Source organism: Euleptes europaea, chromosome 19 (assembly GCF_029931775.1).
Source record: "Euleptes europaea isolate rEulEur1 chromosome 19, rEulEur1.hap1, whole genome shotgun sequence".
Lineage (NCBI taxonomy): Eukaryota > Metazoa > Chordata > Lepidosauria > Squamata > Sphaerodactylidae > Euleptes > Euleptes europaea.
In genome coordinates, this window is record NC_079330.1 from 8,762,256 (window position 1) to 8,782,827 (window position 20,572).

Genomic DNA, 20,572 nt, shown 5'->3' on the forward strand with positions numbered 1-20,572 from the left:
CCGGTGGTGAAGAAGGACCTGGCAACCCAACTTCAATGCCATAGATTCCAATTGCCAAAGTGGCCATTTTCTCCAGGTGAACTGATCTCTATTGGCTGGAGATCAGTTGTAATAGCAGGAGATCTCCAGCTAGTACTTGGAGGTTAGGTACAATAACAAACACACCTGTGCCGTATTTAACTGCGTTGAAGAAAATGGCGGCACGAGGGCTCAAATACAAAACCACACTGGAAATTTAACAAAGGTCATATATTAAGCTGAACTGCATTACCTCATGCATAAACAGTACAGAACAGAAATAAATATAAACATGCTCAGCACAAAAGAGAAACAAAAACGAAAACGGGGCAGAATGCTCCCAATGTAACCAATTACAGTCAAAAACGAACGGGGTGTTCCCGTCATCAAAGTCCAAGTCTCAAGTTCAAAAGGTCCGTAGTAACTAACTAAAGTCCAAAGGAAGAAACAAAGGAGAACGTGTGGCTAGTCGTTGGTGCACGTTTCAAAGGCTTTCTTCAGCTCCAAAATTATGAGGCAACTAAAGCTTTTAATCCAATATTGGTAATGAGCAAGTTGTCCCGAAGACCGTCAGCCGTTCCGAAGGAGTGTACCTTCCCTTTTCAAATGGATGGCTGTGTGTGTCAGCCATCCATTTGAAAAGGGAAGGTACACTCCTTCGGAACGGCTGACGGTCTTCGGGACAACTTGCTCATTACCAATATTGGATTAAAAGCTTTAGTTGCCTCATAATTTTGGAGCTGAAGAAAGCCTTTGAAACGTGCACCAACGACTAGCCACACGTTCTCCTTTGTTTCTTCCTTTGGACTTTAGTTAGTTACTACGGACCTTTTGAACTTGAGACTTGGACTTTGATGACGGGAACACCCCGTTCGTTTTTGACTGTAATTGGTTACATTGGGAGCATTCTGCCCCGTTTTCGTTTTTGTTTCTCTTTTGTGCTGAGCATGTTTATATTTATTTCTGTTCTGTACTGTTTATGCATGAGGTAATGCAGTTCAGCTTAATATATGACCTTTGTTAAATTTCCAGTGTGGTTTTGCATTTGAGCCCTCGTGCCGCCAGTACTTGGAGGTTGGCAACCCTACATCAAGTTGTTTGCAGTTTACGGCAATCCTATGAATGAAATGTCCAATCGTTAGCAGCCTTATTCACCTTATTTCTCCACCCTGCTATATTCCAGGACAGAAGTTTGACAGTTGTAGAAGCAGACTTTTTGATGAATCAGTAGGGTTGGCCAGGTCCCTCTTCGCCACTGGCGGGAAGTTTTCAGGGCGGAGCCTGAGGAGGGTGGGGTTTGGGGAGGGGAGGGACTTCAATGCCATACAGTCCAATGGCCAAAGGGGCCATTTTCTCCAGGGGAACCGATCTCTATTGGCTGGAGACCAGTTGTAATAGCAGGAGATCTCCAGCCACCACCTGGAGGTTGGCAACCCTATGAATCAATCATTTTTGCTCTTGAGTGACCTTGCTCTTTGCTCTTGAGTCAGTCACTCTCCCTCAGAATAACCTGAGGGTTGTTGTGAATATAAAATGGCGGAGAGGATAACAGTGTTGTAAACTGTTTTGGATTCCCATTGGGGAGAAAAAGCAGAGTATAAATAATCACAACCCTGTAATTCAGGGAGAAATTTAGATGCGGAGAACTGGGGAAGCATCCATAAGCACAACAAGAAGACGATCTCCAGCTTGGTTGAAAGGGCTCTTACCATCCACTGCTAACGTGTCCACGTAAAGGACGTGACTCTTTGTTTCCCTGCTGTTTATTTTCACGAGCAGTTCTCCAGTTATGATGAGCTCCTTCAGAACCTCTCTGGCTGGCGGCTCTTTGGTAGCACCGAGTTCAAATAGCGCAGTCCTGCAGCGATCGAGCAGCCACTGATGGATCAGCATCTGGGCCTCCTGCTTCAAGGAGAGGATTTCTGTGACCGCCAAGTCTGGATTGGCTTTGATGGCAGAGATCAGATCAGACACGGCCTCCTACATGTGAAAACAAGAGTTAACAACCTAACCAAGGCTTTTTTTTTTTTAATTTTTTATTTCCAGGTTTGTTTGCCCAACCTATTATCCCAAGATAATGCCGTTTTTGCTCCCTTCTGGCTTGGAGTCCTCCGATTTTCATGACACATTGCACAATAAATTGGGATATATGCCATCCTTTTCATACGGGCGCTTCCTTATTTACAGACCCACGGAAATAGCTAATATGTCTGCTTCAAGATGAGCCTAACAATTGGTCCAAAGCTTCTGACCAGCCACAGAGGACTAGAAACCTTTTCTCTTTTTTAAAAACTGAAAACAGAAAGATTCTCAGCATTCCCTGGCAGCTCTTAGAATCGAATTTAGAAGCATTTCATTTTCTTATTTGGCATGAACCCAGCTTAGGGTTGCCAACCTCCAGTTACTAGCTGGAGATCTCCTGCTATTACAACTGATCTCCAGCCGATAGAGCTCAGTTCACCTTGAGAAAATGCCCGCTTTGGCAATTGGACTCTATGGCATTGAAGTCCCTCCCCAAACCCCGCCCTCCTCAGGCTCCACCCCAAAAACCTCCCGCTGGCTGCGAAGAGGGACCTGGCAACCCTAACTCAGCTGGGCAGTTTTACATCCTGTTTTTGTCAGATCCCTCCCAGGTCTTTCAAGGATGCAAGAATGGAAGGAACATGGCTCAGAGGTAGAGCATCTGCTTGGCATGCATAAGGTCCCAGGTTCAATCCCCAGCATCTCCACTTAAAAGGACTAGGCAAGCAGGTGTTGTGAAAGACCTCAGCCTGAGACCCTGGAGAGCCGCTGCCAGTCTGAGTAGAGAATACTGACTTGGATGGACCGAAGGTCTGATTCAGTATAAGGCAGCTTCATGTGTTCATGAATGGCGGGGAGGTAGAACTCAGTCAGGCTGCTTGGGAATGCACTTCAGGGTTGCCAGCTCCAGGTTGGGAAATACCAAATTGCCAAAGTCTCTGTCACCTGGAGATCAGTTTTACTAGTGGGAGATCTCCAGCCACCCCCTGGAGGTTGGCAACCCTAATGTACATGCCCAAGAAAGCTAATTGTATTGTAATGCATGGTTGGGAAAGAATACAGTGAAACAGCCTGCTGAATAGGCACAAACAAGTTGACGTACAAGATTTTGGAGGTATACGCTTTTGAGAGTCAAATCTCCCTTCATCAGCTTCATGCTGTATCTGATGAAGGGAGCTTTGACTCTTGAAAGCTTATACCACCAAAATGTTGTTGGTCTCTAAGCTGCCACTGGTTGAATCTAGCTCTTCTACTGTAGATACGTTTGCCAACCTCCAGGTACTAGCTGGAGATCTCCTGGTATGACAACTGATCTCCAGTCCATAGAGATCAGTTCCCCTGGAGAAAATCGCCGCTTTGGCAATTGGACTCTATGGCATTGAAGTCCCTCCCCTCTCCTAACCCCACCCTCCTGAGGCCCCACCCCCAAAACCTCCCTCTGGTGGCAAAGAGGGACCTGGCAACGCTAACTGTAGACAAATGTCGCTTCCCTCTGAAATGAGGATAGGCTGTGTCCTCTCTGGTAGGGTTGCCAACCTCCAGGGTACTAGTTGGAGAACTCCCGCTATTACAACTGATCTCCAGCCAATAAAGATCAGTTCACCTGGGGGAAAATGGCTGCTCTGGCAATTGGACTCTATGGCCTTGAAGTCCCTCCCCTCCCCAAACCCTGCCCTCCACAGGCTCTGCCCCCCAAATCTCCAGGGGTTTCCCAACCCAGAGCTGGCAACCCTATTCTCTGGGAATGAACCCATCAATTGCCAACCTTTTAAAATATCGCCCTCTGCTACGTTTGGTAAGAGGTCCCTGATTACCAGGTGGTTGCATTATACCTTCTGAAATAACAGCAGGAGTTAAGAGATGGTAATTAGCTGAAGTGTGCATATTACGGGCTCATTTCTATGTTTTCCTCTCTCCCTCTCCCTCCCCAAAGCCAAAATGACATTTAATTAGCTGCCTTTTATATTAGTTTAGTAAACAAAAGACCTCCATTTCTATGCAGCGGAATTAAAGATGCATGCGAGTGGAAAAATGGAAGCTTGTTCATTGTGATGAGTCTGCTATCTTGCAGAGCTGATAAGCCAGCAAACGCAGCCTTCTCATTAAGACGCCAGGGGGGGGGGGGAGGGTGTGAGTGTCCAACTGTTTGCCTTAAGCTGAAACAGTTTGCCTTAAGCAGTCAAAATGGAAAAGGGTTTTGCAAATTTTAATCCTATTGAACCTATATCAAAAGGATTAATTATATCACCTTGAAGTTTGGGATTTCCTTGGGATTTTCAGGGAGAAATAGAGACTTTGTAACATTTTCTCCTTCACTTCTCTTTCTCTCCTTCCCCTCAGTCTTTTGAGGATAATGGCCCAAGGCCAAAGAAGGAGTACTGAGAACTCTGTGGGTCACACATAGGGTTGCCAACCTCCAGGTAGTAACTGGAGATCTCCTGCTACTACAACTGATCCCCAGCCGAAAGAGCTCAGTTCACCTGGAGAAAATGGCCGCTTTGGCAGTTGGACTCTATGGCATTGAAGTCCCCTCCTCAAACCTCGCCCTCCTCAGGCTCCACCCCAAAACCTGCTGCTGGTGGCTAAGAGGTACCTGGCAACCCTAGTCACACAGCTTCCTTGAAATCTTTCAGTTACAAGCAAGGGCAGCTCCCAATTGGATTGCCCGGTTGATGTTCACCTTGCATACAGCACCGTGCTGATCAGCTTTGCATCCGCGCAGTAACCACTTGATAGTTGCAGATTATGGCTACTGTTTCCTAGTCCAAGAACTAATTCATTTCATTTACTGTTGAAAAGGCATGCATTATGGTCATCCAGGTAATTAAACTGACTGGCGGGTGTACATGAAATCTCATTTTTGCAGCGGTGTGGTTGAATGTATCCTTTAAAAGACTAAGAGAGGATAAACAACCTGTTTTTTGCATCTGTGCCCTCAGCATCATTTTGAGAAGTGATCATAGGATATGATCACAAGATTAGCTGGGTTCACAGGCAGCCACCCAAGGCCCACTGAGATGCCTAAGGAGTAAGTTTCAACTCAAAACTCTCAAACTGATTTTTGTTTACAATTAAATTTTTAAAAGTGGAGACAGTGGTGGCAGGTGAGCGGCAGGGCAGCTGCAAGAAATCTGTCTATTATGTAATTATGCAGAATGGATGCATCTGAATTTCCATAGGCATTTCTGAACAGTACTCTGAATGTTAACCGAACTAAAAGGTGTTTAAGGATAAAATACTTGAATGACTGCCTGCCCCTATTCAAAGAATCCCAGATCATGAGAAGAGGAGGCACTTCTGGCTGGAATCTGCTGTTTCCTAGATCTGACTGGCACCAGCCAGCTGTTACCTGATTCCTCTCTACCCCCTCCTTAAGTATGCAGCCTCAATGGACCCAGAGGCTGCCAAAAGGCAGGGGAGTACCCAAGCCAGGCATGAAGCCAACAGTCTCTTCTCTGTCTCCAGAATCTGATATACAGAGATATACTGCCTCGGAACATGGAAGTTCCATTTAGCAGTCATTACACATATTTATTTGATTGGAGTTTTGTGATATGGGACAGGGAATTCTGTTTAACTGAGAGTTCACATGAAAAAGTCCCCGTTCTTCCTTTCACTTCCTCTCTTGTCTATTCTGTTTAAATGATTTAATCACAGAAGAGAGAACTTTTAATTAAGCTCCTCATCATGTATGGTTGGTTTTATTACATAAGACACTGATTAGCGATTATGATCTTTCCAGGAACCAGCCATGAGCACAGAATGAGAGGAATCCTATCTTTTCAGACTCATAGCGCATACTTAGCCATATGCATAACAGAGAAATTAAAGATTAGAACATTGGTTCTTGACCTTGAATCCACTCCCCTTCGCCAAGTATGCAACGTTATCACTGAATGCCTCCCAAGACACAAGTAAAAAATTAGGCTGTTAAAAACAACACCCCAGCCAGACAATTTGATTTAAAGTGAAATCCTAAATAGATATACCCTTCTGAGCCCATTGAAGAAGAAGAGTTGGTTTTTATATGCCGACATTCTCTACCACTTAGGAGAGAATCAAACCAGCTTACAATCTCCTTCCCTTCCTCTCCCCACAACAGACACCCTGTGAGGTAGGCGGGGCTGAGAGAGCTCTGAGAGAGCTGTGACTAGCCCAAGGTCACCCAGCTGGCTTCATGTGTAGGAGTGGGGAAACCAACCCAGTTCACCAGATTAGCCTCCGCCGCCCATGTGGAGGAGTGGGGAATCAAACCCGGTTCTCCAGATTAGAGTTCACCACTCCACACCACTGCTCTTAATCACTACACCACGCTGAAGTCAATGGGCTTGGAAGAGCGTGACACTTTTTAGGATTTCACTTGTTATATGTGGCAAGGATATGCAGCTAGGCATGCCAATTGCCTGGTATTGGTGGGCAAATACCCCCCCCCCCAAAAAAAAACTGACCGGGCTGTCCACTGACCCTCAGCTGGTCAGTGGGCAGAAGAGGGTTGCCAACCTCCAGGTACTAGCTGGAGATCCCCTTCCATTACAACTGATCTCCAGCCGATAGAGATCAGTTCACCTGGAGAAAATGGCTGCTTTGGCAACTGGACTGTAGGGCATTGAAGTCCCTCCCCTCCCTAAACCCCACCCTCCTCAGGCTCCGCCCTAAACATCTCCAGGTATTTCCCAACCCGGAGCTGGCAACCCTAGCTGGGGACCTAGCATTGTAAACAAAGAGCCCCCTATGCTGTACTCAGTCAAGCTTAAACAAAATGAACAGCACGTAGCTCACAACAATTCTTAGGTTGAAACACTATAAAAAATTTTACTATAGTGAACTAAAGAGATGAGATATAGTCATTACATGCAAAAAACTCACAAGGTGCTGTATAATAAAACCCCATCAAAACACACACAACCCCCCCACTGTGTTTCCATATATACAAGAATCCAAATCTTAGCCTCAAAAGGGCTGGTCTTGCACTAGTAAGCAAAGTCTTTTACCAATAGCCGAAAGTACATCAGACAACGCCCAAAGCGTAAGCAGAGGCCGGATGGCCATCTGTCAGTGCTTTGATTGTGGGATCCTGCATGGCGGGGGGAGGGTTGGGGTCACTGGGGATGTGGGGGGGGGGGAGTTGTTTGTTAATTTCCTGCATTGGGCAGGGGGTTGGACTAGATGACCCTGGTGGTCCCTTCCAACTCTATGATTCTGTGATTCTAAGTAAACGGAGTAACTTGCGTAACATATCGTTTCGTTACAACGCGTCAAAAGGGGACCTAGCATTGGCAGTAATTGTTATTACTAAAGTAATTATTGCTATTAAAGTACATAATCACAACCTTCTAAAGATTTAAAAAAGTGATGTTACCTTCTTCTGATTCAGGGCCAGGTGAATGAATCCCCTTCCAGTCAGAGCTGGCACATTCCCAGGGTCTTCTTTTAGAATGGCATTAAAATCAAATATGGCTGTTTTCTTCTGGCCAAGATGCCCATAGCATCGAGCTCGAGTCAGAAGGGAATCTACAGCAAACCCCCCTGGATCAGACAGGAAAACCAGGTTTAGATATAGAATAAAAGCACAGATCTGTTGGTAGGAGAAGAGATGGTCAACTAATTTCATCTTCCAGCACCCCCCCCCCCCCCCCAAATCCCTGCTAGTACTGAGCAGGGATGAACAGATTTGCTTTCAATTCTGGCCTGAGTATAGGGTTGCCAACCTCCAGGTACTAGCTGGAGATAGTTAAATTGTGGAACTCCCTGCCCCAGGATATGGTGATGGCTACCAACTTGGAAGGCTTTAAGAGGGGAGTGAACATGTTCATGGAGGAGAGGGGTATGCATGGCTACTGGTTGAAATGGATACTAGTCATGATGCATACCTATTCTCTCCAGGATCAGAGGAGCACATCTGTTATATCAGGTGTTGTGGAACACAGGCAGGACAATGCTGCTGCAGCTGTCTTGTTTGGGGGCTTCCTAGAGGCACCTGGTTGGCCGTGGTGTGAACAGACTGCTGGACTTGATGGGCCTTGGTCTGATCCAGCAGGGCTTTTCTTATGTTCTTATGAGATGTCCTGTTATTACAACTGATCTCCAGCCAACAGAGATCAGTTCCCCTGGAGAAAATGGCTGCTTTTGTCAACATATATCAAAGTTATGGCTAGTCTGCAGTTTGCTAAACAGATCATACTGATCAGAGTGACAGCTAAGTCATGTGATGATGCTGGTCTGATCCAGTTTGTACAGCCAGGAATGGGGATTTCCAGAATGACTCATCTCAAGTGAACTGTGATTGGTCATAAATGTGTATATAAGTCTGTGTAGTGAATGTATGTTACTTCTTGCCTGAAATATACGTGCTGGCGGAGCATGCTGATGCTCAGAGCTGTGAATGTTAACAGCCAAAGGACTCTGTGTAGATATTGTAAATAAACTGTACATAGCAGAACTGCGTGGTGTGAAGTTGCTACCAGGTAAACTCCTGAAGTCCAGACAAGCTGTGCACGACAGCTTTGACCATTGAACTCTATGGCATTGAAGTCCCTCCCCTCCCCAAACCCCACCCTCCTCAGGCTCTGCCCCAAAAACCTCCTTCTGGTGGTGAAGAAGGACCTGGCAACCCTACCTGAGTAGGAACATTTCTAAAAATTATTCTGCAATCACATCATTTCCTTTACCCTTCTGTTCATCTGAATCCCCCTCCCACCGCCTTCTTACATGTAGAAGACACTGCAAAAAAGCAATTTTGGTCATAGACAACAATAATTGCATCAAGTTTCTGTTGGTGTGCTGATGTGGACATGCATTCCTGTGTGTCAGTAGAGTCTCAGAAAGAACCTTGATATACCCATGCATACAATCACACCAACATCACCCACTGTTTCCGCATTGGTAATGGAGTGGGGAGATAAGTTGACAGAAGGAATTCAAAGCTGTGGCAAACTACATATGCTCGGTGCTTCGTTAAAGTTTTAGAAACAGAAAATATAACAATGGAGGGTTCCCAGTGCATCAACACCACTTCAGAAACAAGTCCAGGTATGTTCCAAGGAGTAATTTGGATGAGAAATATCCCCAAAGCATCCCGAACTGTGATATTGCATCAACTTAGGAATAGAGCTCTCAGCTCATTTTTGAACATATATAAACACATGAAGCTGCCTTGAACTGATTCAGATCAGCCAAATATGGTGTTCTCTGACTGGCGATAGCATTCTAGGGTCTCAGACGCTGAGCGATCTTTCCCAGATACCCAAGGACTGCACCTGGGACCTTTGGCGTGCAAAACATGTGCTGCGCTATTGAGCCGCAGACCCTCCCTGTAAAATATGTCTGAAAGTCAGGAAGCCAGAGAGGGTCTGAGCAGGGAAGTCGTGTGGCTCAATAATAGAACCCATGAATCAAATACAACCATCGGTTCCTTTATTTGGACCATTTTTAGCCTGTCTTTCTCCAGAACCAGTCTCAAGGGTTCACCTTCTAAAGCCTGTGGGCACCTTTGGAATTTTGAGCGGGCATCACCCTGAAATCGCTGCCACAGGAGGTGGCACCAAACTCAAACTGGCTGCCTCAGGAGAAGGGTTGCCAGGTCCCCCCTGGCAACCGGAGGGAGCATTCCGGGGCTGGGGTGATGCAACCCCAAAATGACGTGGACAGACACTCTGGCAATCTCCTCTGAAAACTCTATCGTTTCCATAGAGTTTTTGGGGGGAGTGCGCTAGAGCATCTGCACCACTTCTGGGTTTACCCGGATATGACGATCGCTCCTCCCCTTCAGCTGGCCCTCTTCCGCCTGCCAACCAGCTGTGGGTCAGCAGGCAGCCTGCCAATACCAGGCAACTGGCAAGCCTACTCAGGAGGCAGAACCAAATGGAATACCTCCCTCCTGATACCTAGGAAGAAGAAAACGCCATAGAGTCCAATTGCCAAAGTGGCCATTTTCTGCAGGCAAACTGATCTCTATCAGTTGTAATAGCAGGAGATCTCCAGCTAGTACCTGGAGGTTGGCAGCCCTAGGATGGAACCACATACTGACTAAGGAAAGCCCAGATGCTTATCAGCCCTCCTCATCTTCCATTGGAAAACCCTTGCATTTGAATGAGAGCAGATGATGATAATCCCTGTTTGACGATGGCCCTGCCCACTTTCTGAAAAGGTCGGTGGGCACCAAAGGAAGTATTGGAGGGGTGCCATGGTGCCCTGGGCCACCACACTGGGGAAACCTGATCTAGATAAATATTGTCTACTTTGAGTCACAATGGCTCAGGCAAAGAAGGGCTTTCCCCAATACCTGCTCTTTGAGATCCTATGAGAAGAAATGCCATGGATTGCAGAGGGGCCTTCTCCTAGACCCTGAAGACATCCTTGAGTTCTGGCAACAATATTGCATAGATTCTAGGACACCAAATGGTCACATTTTTTTTTATTACCGTCCGTCCTGTTCTGTATTTTCGTCATTTCTGAGGTCAGTCAGCCGCCATACACGACTGGAGAAGCTAGCATATGATGTGGTGAGCCATGTCAGCTGAATAACCCAATGCTTTACAATCTTTGTATCGGGCAATGGAACATCTCGTCTCGCCCGGGGACACCTCGCGCAGAACAATGAGGGCTTAAGTTCTGCAGGAGAAGTCTTGGCACCAAGATCCAAAACCTCTCCTCGTTTTCGGAGCTAGAGGGTTGATCATAAGGAGAAAACAGATGGTCTGAGCCCATCCAAAGCTCTCCGCAGGCTCTGGATCCCAAAGTTCAGTGCTTTGAACCAGTGGCTTTTGACTTTTTCCGTTTCAAGGAACCTTCTTCATACCCTGCGAAGTTTGCTGAGCAATCCTGTACATCCAGGGATGGGGCTGTGGCTCAGTGGTAGAGCATCTGCTCGGCATGCAGAAGGTCCCAGGTTCAATCCCTGGCATCTCCAGTTAAAGGGACAAGGTGAGTAGGTGATGTGAAAGACTTCTGTCTGAGGCCCTGGAGAGCTGCTGCTGGTCAGAGTAGACAATACTGACTGATGGACCAAGGGTCTGATTCAGTATAAGGCAGCTTCATGTATGTGTTCATCCCTTACGTGATGCAGAAGGATTTTAGGATATGACTTCCATCCCACTTTTAATTCACATAGGATGCACTGGTTTCATGTTCTTCAGGTGTAAATTTGGGAAAACATCCAATACCCCCACCTTGGGGATGAGCACTGAGGGGGAAAGCATAGTGAGAAAGATGTCTTTCAGAGATGTCACAGATCCCAGAGAATTCCTGATCTTAAAGATCTCCAGGCCTTGTGAATTGAGAAAGCGCTACAAAAAATTCCATCTCGATGTAAGTTGCATTATTATTTTTGACGTGTGTCACCAGAATGTTTATACACTTCCAGATCTGTAAACTGTCATAGAGAAAGCATCTTGATTTAAACATGTATTCAAGAACATCAGAATTGATCGTTGTTGTTTTAATTTTTGCAATGCTTTATCAATGCCTAGGTGCACGCTGGTGATGTAGAAAAGAAGAAATGAACAGAAGGAAATCCAAGCTTTGGCAGACTACACACACACAGCGGCCTGTTAACAATTCACAAATCATACAAGAAATAATGGAATATTCCTAATTTATGAGTTTCACTTTAGGAATAAGATCAGGCGATTTGGAGTTCCAAATCTGGAAATTGTAGAAGGAAATAATTTTGGAAGCAACCCTAGTAGACTGCATAATTCCACCATGTTTGTTGGGGAGTTTAATCCAAGAATGAATGAAACTCTCTTGAGAAATTTTATAAAAGCACTTTGGTCTTTTCAGCACAAGTCTTAATACAGTTCATGAACAGAACTTACAATTTCACTTCAAGTTCCACTTAGGAATGACTCAATATTGCCTATTCTCAATATTGCCTATTCTCTCTCTCTCTCTCTCTCTCTCTCTCTCTCTCTCTCTCTCTCTCACACACACACACACACACACACACACACACACACACATTCCCACTGCTTTTCAATTCTGGTTTTCTAGGTTTTTGTCTGATGTGCAATTCATCTGATAACAGGTCTGTAATTTATAATGAAGATTTTCTGACATACAAATAATGTTTTAAATATATATAGCTGATGGGGAAAATTCTGTGTTAGGAAACAGACCACCGAATAAAAATGATCAGGGGTTAATTTTCACAAGAGAGCCGTGGAATCAAAATGGGGATTTTCAGGTCAAAGCAGCAGGTATGGGTAATTCAAAGTTATCTTGAATTTCTAAGTGTTGTTTTGGTGGAAAATCTTAATTTTAACTTTCTTACTGCATCTTCCAGAGAGATCATGTAAAGCAAACTGTCGACTGCCACCTAGCGGATGACTTCCCCTATTAAAGTATTGCCAACTATTTCATAATAGAACAAGGAAAGAGTGTATATACATGGAACAAAAAAGGTCTACCGTATGAAATCATACATCAGTAAGGCATTTATTTAAAACCAAATCTTCCTATCACACTTTCCTCCCTCCCGAAAACTCGACTGGCTTCTCTCATTCAATCAAAGGATCAGCTCAAAATATTCCCTCCTCTGCATTTCTCTGCATTTAGGGATGCTTCCAAAGTACTGCTCTTCCTAATTGCTGCCTGGATCTTGACATTCCTCCTCCCATCTTTACACACAGGAAACTAGCATTTAGGATGGCTCTTTCTCTTCAAAAAGGATGTGGCCAGAATGGAGCAGGTCCAGAGGAGAGCGACGAGGATGATCAGGGGCCTGGAGACCAAGCCCTAGGAGGAAAGGCTGAGGGAGCTGGGAATGTTTAATCTGGAGAAGAGGACATGAGTCACTCTTGCTCTCTTGAAGTATTTGAAGGGCTGTCCCTAAGAGGAGGGCAGGGAGCTGTTCCTGTTGGCAGCAGAGGATAGGACTCACAATAATGGGTTTAAATTGCAGGTGGAAAGGTACTGGCTGGATATTAGGATTTTTTTTTTACAGTAAGAATTGTTCAACAGTGGAATCAGCTACCTAGGGAGGTGGTGAGCTCCCCCACACTGGCGGTCTTTAAGTAGAGGCTGGACAAGCATTGAGCAGGGGGTTGGACTAGATGGCCTGTATGGCCCTTTCCAACTCTTATGTTTCTATGATCCTTATGTGGAGGAACTTTTGTTTCAGTTGTGGGACAACATCCCGTCATGTGAGCCCCCGCCTTCAGTCTTTTGTGGTGCATCCGAGACATGAGTTTATCATTTCAGTGAGAACTAGGCCTAGCACCCAAGCTTGCTTGCTTATCTTTTCCTGATACGCCAACATCTCAGGAAGCAATTGTCAACTGACTCTCCCATGACTCTGTTTTAGAAAGACTTATTGCCTCAATCACTTGCCCAGTGAGGTATGTCTCTCTTTCTCCGCCCTTCCCAGATGTGCTTATCCCCGCTGGCAGACCCGATTGATGGGACGCCTTTAATCTTGCTTAACAAAATGCACTTTGTTCCAATACTGAGGCTCGTCCAGAATATGGACTGCCCAAATGACGGCAATGAAGAAACTGACCTCTGGATAAAATGAGCAGCGTTTTGAAAGGAATGGAAGGATGAGAAGCTAGGGTTGCCAGCCTCCAGTTACTAGCTGGAGATCTCCTGCTATTACAACTGATCTTCAATCAATAGAAATCAGTTCACCCAGAGAAAATGACCACTTTGGCCATTGGACTCTATGGCATTGAAGTCCCTCCCCTCGCCAAACCCCGCCTTCCTCAGACACAAAAGCAGGAAATGCCATGAAAACAGAGGGATCAGTTTCATACATCTCTTGGTTTGTGCCAACAAGGTGAAGCGTTTGTGCTTAGTGCTTACCGGCTGCAGTGATGGCAAAGGAGAGGTAAGTGATGGCCTCTTTTATGTACCCGTCACTTTGCTTGTTCTTCAGGATTGTCACGGCCCGGGCATGGCAGTGACTTTGCAGCAGGGCCCGGTCTTCATCTTTTAAAATCTTCACAATGGCCACGAGGCAGCTGGTGTCTCCAGACTGGATCGTCTTTTTGAGGAGCTTCATTTGAAAAGGGACAGAGAAAAGGACGGCAGGGTTGCAAGAGCTAGTGTGGTGTTGGATTTAGAACAGAGGATTGGGGTAGGGGAAGTCCTGAGTAGTAACTCTGGACTTCCTTAGTAATCTCCCACCCAAATGCCAACAAGGACTTGCTCAGTTTAGCTTCCAAGATCTGATGAAATTGGGCTAGCCTGGGCCACCCAGGTCAGGGCCTGGATTGCTCACACTAATTTTCACATTTTCCCCGTCACTTTTTACATCTGCTAACATCTTTTTGCATGGCCTGAATTTCTGAACTGCATGAATGTCCTTTTAAGACCTGCCATTTTCTTCCTCCCAGGACTTGCACATTTTTAGGGTTGCCAACCTCCAGGTACTAGCTGGAGATTTCCTGCTATTACAACTGATCTCCAGCCAGTAGAGATCAGTTCACCAGGAGAAAATGGCCTCTTTGGCCATTGGACTCTATGGCATTGCAGTCCCTCTCCTCCCCAAACCCCGCCCTCCTCAGGCTCCTCCCCAAAATCCTCCCGCCAGTGGTGAAGAGGGACCTGCCAACCCTACACATTTTGTATCTGGTTGCATAGTCTGAAAAGCTGCTCTGCCCTGCAGCTCACCGGGTGACCTTGAGTCAGCCGCTTTCCCTTGGCCTAAGCGACCCCGCAAAGTTGTGGGAGTAAAATCGAGGAGGGAAGATCACTGTGCACCAGTTTGCCTCTGTGTGTGATTGTAGCCTTGCCCTCCATCAATTTCCACGTGAATCACTGTGCTAAAAGCAGTTTTTGAACACTTTTGCAGACAGAAGGCTTGTCTTATAATGCTTTCTTGCTCCTTGAGTTACATATTAAAAAGGCAACTGTGCCCTCTGCTGGAGAAGAGTAGGAGGTTCTTCCAGCCGCCCCAAATCTAATCTATAATTATGGGACACATGCTTGCAATAGAGGGGACCCTCTGCAGGGATGTTGGCATTTGAGGAAGCTTCACTGAGACATGTAAGAACAACAACATAAGAACACAAGAAAAGCCCTGCTGGATCAGACCAAGGTCCATCAAGTCCAGCAGTCTGTTCACACAGTGGCCAACCAGGTGCCTTGAGGAAGCCCACAGATGACTGCAGCATTATCCTGCCTGTGTTTCACAGCACCTAATATAATAGGCACGTGTCTCTCATCCTGGAGAGAATAGGTATGCATTATGACTAGTATTCATTTTGACTAGTAGCTATGGATAGCCCTGTCCTCCACTCCCCTCTTAAAGCCTTCCAAATAGCCAGCCATCACCACATCCTGGGGCAGGGAGTTCCACAATTAGCTAAGAAGAAGAGTTGTTTTTTATACCCCATTTTTTCTCTACCTTTAAGAAGTCTCAAAGCAGCTTACAATTGCCTTTCATTCCCCTCCCCACAATTGACACCTTGTGAGGCAGGTGAGGCTGAGAGAGTTCGGAGAGAACTGTGACTAGCCCAAGGTCACCCAGCAGGCTTGATGTGGAGGTGTGGGGAATCCAACCCGGTTCTCCAGATTAGAGTCTTCATGTGCTGAAGTGAAGGTTTACATAATTTATCTACAATAAACTCAGGTTCACTATATAGGTCTCTTATATTTAACTAGGTACATGTTTGATTACAGATGTACATAATTTTTACTATTATGGTGGTTTATGTAATTTTTTTAGTGTGGATTATTGACTGCATTTTATATAAGCGTCGGTTTAAGACTGTATTTTATACATGTGCTGATCTATGACCGTAACAACAATAAACTAAACTAAGATTAGAGTCCGCCCCTCATGTGGAGGAGTGGAGAATCAAATCCTGTTCTCCAGATTAGAGTCCATTGCTCCTGTGGAAGAGTGGGGAATCAAACCCAGTTCTGCCACTCTCTTAACCACTACAACACGCCGACCTAGCTGTTACTATACAAACAGGTCCTTGCCCAACCCCTTTCCTTACCTGATTGCAGTCATATAGAAAGCTTCTCTTCAACTGAAGCACAGCCAGCCTGGCCAGGATGGCAGATCTCTGGGTGGTTTTGGACAGAGCCACTAGGAGGATCTTGTGGGCTTCATCCACTCGGCCCACCTGGTACAGGGCGTCGGCGCACAGGATCTGCGATGCCTCGTCGGAATCATCCAGTTCTAAAAGGAGAGAAGCCAGCTGGTGGGCCCCGGATGCATCCCTGTGCAAAGGAGCGAGAAGAGAAGTCTCTCAGAAGATTATCCCCTAGGGCTGTGCATATCAGTAAACCTGAGCCGAAAATAAAGCAGAAAATCGCCATTTTGGCTTATTTTTGGCTCGGGTTTACCGGGGGGGGGGGGGAACCAACACTGGAATCAGCCTAGCAGAATAGGCGATTCCCGGAAAAGCCGAATAATTTCCAAGTTCGCAATATTTCTCTATGGAGGGGTGGTGACCCCTTCCAGACCCCCTACAATTGGACCCCCTTACCCAATCTTCACCAAACTTCAGGGGTCGTGTAAGGAGACCCTTCAAGCTATGCTGCGAGTTTGGGGACTCTACCTCCAAAAATGCCCTCCCCCCATGAGCTTCAAAAAAATCCCCATAGATGGGCCCGGATTCTTCCGATAACCCAGGAAATTAGCCGAATTCCCATATTTACCAGTATGGGTATTCAGTTTATTTCGGGTTTACCGAAAAAAGCGGACCCTATAAACTCGAAATTTACTGGATTTTTCTTTTTTTTTTCTTTTTTTGAACAGCCCTATTATCCACCTCTAAGCGTTTCAAACTATGCAGCCAGATACAAAATGTGCAGATCCTGGGAAGAAGAAAGTGGCAGTTTTTAAAAGGACATTTGTACAATTCAAACATTCAGGTCATGCAAAAAGATGTTAGCAGATTTAAAAAATGATGTGAAAATGTGAAAATTAGAGCGAGTAATCCAGACCCTGACCTGGATGGCCCGGACTAGCCCAATTTCATCAGATCTTGGAAGCTAAGCAGAGTAGGTCCTTGTTGGCATTTGGATGGGAGTCCACTAAGGAAGTCCAGGGTTGCTACGCAGAGACAGGCAATGGCAAACCACCCCTGTTCTCGCTTGCCTTGCAAACCTTAAAGGATTGCCATGAGTCAGCTGTGACTTGACGGCGCTTTCAACAAAGCCAGGCTCTTCTAGAACCCCAGATCAATCATAATTATTTCTCCCCGGGCCCAGGACACTCCCTGCAGACCCCATTGCCCGAGTTTCAAAATAGAAGACAATCGTTCTAGAACATGAAGATTCCTTTCTTAACAAGCTATATGAAATTGCTAAAGTTACAATAAGAGCTGAAAATATACGACATGAGATTCTTTAAGGGAGGTTATTGGAGCGAAACTACGTGAATCATTTGTGTCTCTTTTTCCCCTCGTCTTGTTCGTAGCTTTTAAAAAAAATCCCATAAAGCATCATGTTCCTCAGGGTTGCCAGGTCTCTCTTCACCACTGGCGAGAGATTTTTGGGGCAGAGTTGGAGGAAGGCAGGGTTTGGGGAAGGAAGGGACTTCCATGCTATAGAGTCCAGTTGCCAAAGCGGCCATTTTCTCCAGGAAAACTGATCTTTTTCGTCTGGAGATAAGCTGTAATAGCAGGAGATCTCCAGCCATCACCCGGAGGTTGGCGACCCTAGGGTGATGTGAAGCCCAGAATCCTCTGCTCAAGGATTTCATGGCAGATCAACCAATGGCAAAAATGCTCCACGAGAGCAGGAAACTCTCAAAAGGCTGATGTACAAGAAAAGCATGCCTCATCCACCTTGTCAGGCTTCCCTCCACACCCCCATGCCATACCAGCTTACCCATTTTCACCAGGTGAACTGATCTCTATCAGCTGGAGATCAGTTGTAATAGCAGGAGAGCTCCAACTAGTAGCTGGAGGTTGGCAACCCTACTGTTCCTAGCGTTGGCCAATCAGATGTCTCCAGTACTCCCACAAGCAGGGCTTAAGCTTGTGAGTTTACGGCAGCAACAAATTTTGGATTAGAAATGCCGTTTTCTTACCCACTGTGCCCCACCAGATCACATTACACTTACCCTTCTTTCATCAGGAATCCATTCGACGCCCCTGATTTGTTCTGTTGGGAAGGTGAGCTGCCTCTCAGGTCCTGATTCTTCTCTAGTATCTTCTGCCCTTCTTCTTGGAGCACCTTCACCAGGTGGCCTCTTTGGTTCCACGGAACATAGGACTTGACCACGAAGCCGGTCTCCTCAAACCGAAGCCGACAGGCAGTGATATAGTCTAGCGCTGCAAGGTAAGGGCTTCCGCTCAAAATCCGAATCAAGCCACGGCCACACAAAGCTTTCACGCAGCTACTGGGATGCGGGGAGGTGTGTTCGATGATCTTCTGGAAGTCCTGGAGGGACTCCTTAAACCTCTGGGTGTGGAGGTAGCAAAATCCACGCAGGGCAAGGAGAGTGTTGTGATATGTCTCCTGGTCAGATTCCAGAAGGCAGTTGCACAGTTCCAAGGCTTTCTCGATATTGCCCTCCAAGACGTAGCAGTCTGCTAATCGTACACCGAGTTCCCTCCTGGCCCCCAGGGAGATCTCAGTGAGAAACCGAAGGGTGCAGATGACGGGGGAGAGCAGCTCCTTGCCGCCGTCACTGCGAACTTCGGGCCGCGTCCGCACGGCTTCCCTGTACGCCGCAAACTCCACGTCTAGGGCCGCTCTGGCGTGTTTTTCAATCCTCTCAGTGTCGCAAGCGGAAAAAAGTTCACCAAAGCGCCTCTTTGACACGTTGGCGTTCACCTTGAAGGCCTCGGTCAAGTCCCGCATCGTTTCCTGCACCCGCCCGCCCAAAGAGAAGTAAGCCGCAGCCCTGTCCATGAGAAGGTTGGCAGCTCTCTCGTTCCATAATGCACCACTGGCGGACAAGGCCTCTAAAGCCTTGCTGTAGACTGACACACACTCCTTATATTTGTGTGTCTCGAAGAAATACGCTGCTTGGGCTTGGCATACGCGGATGTCCTCCGGTGCTACGGCAACTAGGAAGTCGTAGCAGCTGCTCAGCCTGCTCTCCGGGCCCTGGGATCGACGTCCGTTTTCCTGACATGAGACGAAATCCAAGAACGCCTGGATTATCTGTGGCAAATGGCCCTCTTGCCTGTGGGTCACAAAGGTCACGGTCTCCTCCCGGTGTTCCCCGAAAGCCCGGAGGTAGTCCATGATGCCGTTTTGGACATGTGTCTTCGACAGCACCAGGGCCAAAGCCCGGGTAAGGACCAGGTCGACGCGGCCGTGCCCGTCGAGCAGAGAAGCGCAGCGGCTCGCCACTTCCTCGTAGCGGCCCAGATTGAGCAAGACCCCCATCTTGCAAAGGGAGGCTGCCATGTTGTTGGGGCTGAGGGTCGAGAGGAAGACAGCAGCAATCCCCACGTTGAGCGACGGGGTGTTTAGGCTTCTACACTGAACCCTGGGAATAGGGCTCTCGCCTTGACACCACTTCTCCAAGATGTCGATTACTTTGTCCCGTGACTCCTTTCCCAGAGATGCCACCTTCTCTACAGCCACTGGGGCGCTGCAGCTGAATGCAGCCATGTAGAAAGCGGTAGCTAGTGAAAGTTCTCCCATGGCTAGTTGCTCGTCCCCTTCCTGACAAAGATGAACAGCCTGTGCCCTGGCCATCATGGTGACCTTCAGTACCTTTCCATTTTCAGCAACCATATTTATTCCACTTGCAGGCCTATTTTGAAACAAGACATACAGAAGAACATAAGAAAAGTCCTGCTGGATCAGACCAAGGCCCATGAAGTCCAGAAGTCTGTCCACACAGTGGCCAACCAGGTGCCTCTGGGAAGCCCACAAACAAGATGACTGCAGCAGCATTATCCTGCCTGTGTTCCACAGCACCCAATATGATAGGCATGTTCCTCTGATCCTGGAGAGAATAGGTATGCTTCATGACTAGTATCCATTTTGAATAGTAGCCATGGTTAGCCCCAACCTCCATAAAAACACAAGAAAGGCCCTGCTGGATCAGACCCAGGCCCATCAAGTCCAGCAGTCTGTTCACACAGCGGCCAACCAGGTACCGAAGCCCACAAACAAGACGACTGCAGCAGCATCCTGCCTGTGTTCCACAAACAACAACAATAATAAGAGATCTGATAAGGTTTCTTTATCGAATGGCTTTCTTAGCCCTATTTATGCATTCAGCCATATAAAATTAACACAGGGTGGGTGGGATCAGAGTTGCAAACAAAGGCCCTGGCGGCAAAGATCCTGCAGCCAGGCTTCCAAACGTTCCTTATTTTATTATCTATTCATTTAAATAACATTCCTCTCTTTTTACCAACGGCAATCCAATTGTTGGAGATTTTGGGTGTGGAGCCTAGGAGGACGAGGTTTAGGGAGGGGAGGGACCTCAGCAGGGTATAATGTCATAGATTCCCATCATCCACAGCAGCCATTTTCTCCAGGGGAAGAGATCTCTGTAGCTTGGAGATCAGTTGTAATTCTGGGAGACCTCCAGCCACCACCTGCCGGAGCTCCAGAAGCTCTCCTTCCCTGGAGGTTTTTAAGAAGAGGTTAGATGGCCATCTGT

General features: G+C 46.7%; 1 protein-coding gene across 1 annotated transcript in view; it reads right to left on the reverse strand.

Annotated features, from left to right (window-relative positions):
- TTC34 (tetratricopeptide repeat domain 34) overlaps positions 1-19,656 on the reverse strand; it is a 30,008-nt gene extending 10,352 nt beyond the window's left edge. Inside the window, exons 1-5 of the mRNA XM_056865529.1 lie at positions 18,062-19,656; positions 15,984-16,209; positions 13,840-14,032; positions 7,400-7,566; positions 1,728-1,998 (exon numbers count right to left, since the gene is read on the reverse strand). Of these exons, the coding sequence (XP_056721507.1) occupies positions 1,728-1,998; positions 7,400-7,566; positions 13,840-14,032; positions 15,984-16,209; positions 18,062-19,656 (2,452 nt within the window). The remainder of the gene's footprint in view (positions 1-1,727; positions 1,999-7,399; positions 7,567-13,839; positions 14,033-15,983; positions 16,210-18,061) is intronic.
- Positions 19,657-20,572: the final 916 nt, after the last annotated feature.